At 45.5% G+C, this 3,724-nt stretch overlaps 1 protein-coding gene across 1 annotated transcript; it reads right to left on the bottom strand.

Moving 5' to 3' along the window:
- Positions 1 to 1,628: 1,628 nt before the first annotated feature.
- LOC139714030 (rhodopsin, GQ-coupled-like) lies at positions 1,629 to 2,729 on the bottom strand. Its single transcript, XM_071625760.1, has one exon. It carries the CDS (start codon positions 2,727 to 2,729, stop codon positions 1,629 to 1,631), a length of 1,101 nt encoding a protein of 366 aa, XP_071481861.1.
- Positions 2,730 to 3,724: the final 995 nt, after the last annotated feature.

The following is a 3,724-nucleotide window of genomic DNA, read 5'->3' as shown; positions in this document are numbered from 1 at the left end:
AGTGCCTATGGACATGTTGGATGTGGTAGTTAGGTAGCGTGGTGGTAATGTCAGCGAGGATATGATCATCTCGGAAATCCCCTCTTAGCCATGACTCAGTTATAATCATTAAGTCTAAGTCACTATCCAGAATGAGGTCACAGAGCACAGTTGTTTTGTTGTTCATAGAACGTGCATTCCAATGGCCAATCCTAAAATTAGAATGTTGGCCATGACGATGTATGGAATGATTCGAAGTGCGTTGAAGACGATGAGTGGAGAGTTCAGTTGGAATCTGAATAAGTGCTCTTCGACCAGGGTGACGTTGTGAAAACTTCCTGTGTTGAGACGTGATCACAGGAATAAGATGGCCGACGTGTCTCCCTCCTCCTCTTTTCCCGCGCTTTCTCCATCGCTTCCTCTTCCCGAACTTCCAGTATCGGGAACATGGCTGCTGATGTGAAGCTTGCCACTCATCATGCACAGTACATGGTTTACGCATGAGATTGAGTGACTGGATTCTATGGCAGACATCAGTCTCAAGTTGGCATTCATTGGTACTGTAGCAGGGGCATAAACCATGAAGGAAAACAGCTGAGTACTGAATGACTCTCAGACCCAAAGTCATGGTAGTGTGGTTCCATTGAAAGGGCTCCTTAGCAGGAACAATAGCCCGGCTATTCTCAAGTCCAAAGTGAGACTCAGTCGACCGCACGGCATGAAAGGTCCCCTGTGATGAATAGGTTGGGGAGCTCTGTGCTACATCCACATGCAATGTAATGGATATCTGACAGAAATTTGTCACCAAAATCAGCCACAAAATGCAGGAAAGCTGCCAAGTTTCCATGTTTCCTACATGCACAGTTTTGGTCTCTGGAACATTATAAATCAGCTGGTACCAAACTTATGCACTAAAATCACCAATACTAGGTGAAATAAAGGGAATGTAAGAGAGCCTGTGAGAGCAACCACCAGGCGCTGCACAGCACCCTCAATCCAATATACTGCATGTTGACAAAAAGGCCGACGAGAGCCTAAGCGTTGGCGGCCGAAGTTTTGGGCTGTTGTTATGCGGGCATGCAGAAGGATAAATGTGTCCTGTAGTGACTTCTTAACTAGCTCGGACATTTTATGTTCCCGACGAAGAGCTGGTGGAGCAATACCCAACAGGACAGGCAAATACTTCCCTGAGGTTCGACATAGACATCCAGTGATTACTCTCATGGTGTCGTTTAGGGTAGCATCCAGTTTGCTTACGTGGCTCCTCCTCCTCCATGCTGGAGCAGCATATATTCTGCGGCACTGTAAAAGAGGGCCGGGGCCCCTGCTCGAAGGGTTCTGGTATAACCTCCCCAGGAAGAACCATCAAGACGACGCAGGAGATTGTTCCTTGATGTATGCTTTGCCGCGCAGTGCTACAATGTGTTGTGTGAAGGCGATTTGCTGTCTGTCCAGTTTCACCCGAAGATACGTTAGGGTGATCATACAAGGAAGCACTAATTTTAATTTATGTAGTCACGATGGCTAACTTACGGCCCGGACATTATGCCTATTTTTTCTGGTGATATTAGTTTGTGAGTTTACGATGGTAAAACGGTACAAATTTTATTGACAGTATCTAAATGATGTAAGGCAGACACACGATAAAGTCACATAATTTCATTGTTGGTCTCAGTGGTCATATTTTCGCTCTGTACTTCACAGCCCTTTGCAACACGGATATCTTGGGGCGCACACTGCCTATCAATAGTGTTGCAGGCGAGGATCCGTGCCAGCAGTCGGGATGGCTCCGGGATATCGCGCCAGCGCCGTCGGAGCACACAGGCTATGACGATCCTGAAGTGAGGATGCTTCCAGCCGTAGATGAATGCGTTAAAGCAACTGTCGAGTACGAGTGGGAGAGACAGGTAGGGCATCACTCTGAGAACGCGGTGCAGAGCGGGTCCTTCCAGGAATGGGATAGCCAGAAATACACCCATGAAGGGAGATACGCACAGGACGAAGCAGCATACCACGCACAGGAGATTCTTGGTGATTACAAGCTCGGTGTGCCTGTGACAGCTTTTCTCGGTCGGCATTGAGCACGACCTGGACTTCAAGGCGCTCTTTTTCATGTGCCTATAGATCAGCCAGTAGCTGAAGAACGTCACACCGAAGGCAATTGACGACGTGCCAACCACAAGGTAGACAAAAGTATTTGCATTCTTGTGAGTGAAGTCACAGATGCAGAGTCGTGTGAGGGCGCTGTATCCCAGACGACCATGACCAGTAAGATGAGGAACCACAAAAACTACGAGGGGATACAGCCAAGGTATTGTCACCATGACGACCAGATTTCTCGAAGAGAAGACGCGGTTGTATGTGTGCTTAGGTTTGATGATGAGCACACAGCGATTTACAGCAATCAGCATTATGGTAATGACACTACTCCCAATGGATATGATAGCAAGTGCGGCTGTCAGTTGGCACAGTACCTCCGGTAGTGGTCTGTCCAATATCGGGACGATCTGAAAAGGCTGAACAGCGGAAACCAACAGATCACTGACGCTAAGATTGACGATGAGGCAGGAGGTTCTCGTCTGGAGTTTTCTAGACAGTGCGCTCGCCAGCAACAGCACGACGTTCCCTGTAACGCCAACAACGAACACAGCGCTATACCCTACTGCTAAACAAATATCTACAGGAGCGAGTCGGGAATTGGATTTAACCAACGTCTCATTACTGTCAAGGTACCCAGCTACATCCGCCATCTTGTCTCGAGGGAAGCATGGCACTAAAATGACAACCACGCAGGAGCAATTTTCCGGACACTGTTCAGAATGGTGAAAGGACAAAATGTGCTATGAAATTGTTTTCAGACCTCTGCGAATGTTCCTTTGTTGTTGTTGTTTTTCACGTTTCCATTAATCTAAGCTCTCAATAACAGGAAGTACGTGTACTCTTTCGAGTTGATGGCGCAGGCGTGTGCAATGATATCTCGTCACCTAATACTTGGTTCAGAAATCAGTTTTCTATAGAAGACATATACCAGGAAATGAGGATTTTTTTTTCATCACCATATCATTCCCCTCTTAATCATTCATCGCCTTGCCTATTCATAGCTTAGCTTTTAAATTGATTACTTAGACGTGTTATGTTACGGTACAGTTTGTGATAACGTGTTCTGCAAAGTGTATCCGTGGAGCATTGTTAGTCCAGTCTTCTTCAGCCAAGGTAGCTTCTTCAATGCTACAACTGGTCTAAAAGTGGACCCTGCCATTATCATTTCCCTTTCGTTGGAGTGTATCCATTTTAAACGCTTCTGTCGAAACGGACTTGGGGGCAAAAAAAAAAAATCTTGCTTAAGGACGTGGCCCTTTACGGGTTTCGAACTAGGTACCTCCGATTGAAATTCAGGAGTCTTATCCACTGGGCCACAGTGCATAATATTTTGAATTTCGTATTATGTTGATTTTAGTTGGAGTTGGGGAGAATCAGAAATAAAAGAATTCATCTGCTGACATATCACATCCTCTTGAAAGAAGTATTTATTTTCATATCTATGATTCTTTCAGACATTAAACTTTTGAAAACAAAATGATATTCTGAAGAGAAACTCCACACTATGTCCGACTTGTTGGCATTTTTGAAAAGAGCAAAGATTGGCGTTGTTCAAGCAAGCCTATCCATATCGGGGGTTTTCAACATGTCAGATAAATTGTCAGATTAAACTATATTCGAAGCAAAATCTCTTGGGCAAAGGTCA

Source organism: Diadema antillarum, unplaced genomic scaffold, assembly GCF_040938485.1.
Source record: "Diadema antillarum isolate AM-2024a unplaced genomic scaffold, OU_Dant_1.0 seq00002137_RagTag, whole genome shotgun sequence".
NCBI lineage: Eukaryota > Metazoa > Echinodermata > Echinoidea > Diadematoida > Diadematidae > Diadema > Diadema antillarum.
The sequence above is the reverse complement of the archived record's forward strand: the minus strand, read 5'-3'. Positions and strand labels throughout refer to the sequence as shown.

Coding starts and splice junctions, on each gene's coding strand:
- LOC139714030 (XM_071625760.1), bottom strand. CDS start 2,729: ATGGCGGATGTAGCTGGGTACCTTGACAGTAATGAGACGTTGGTTAAA.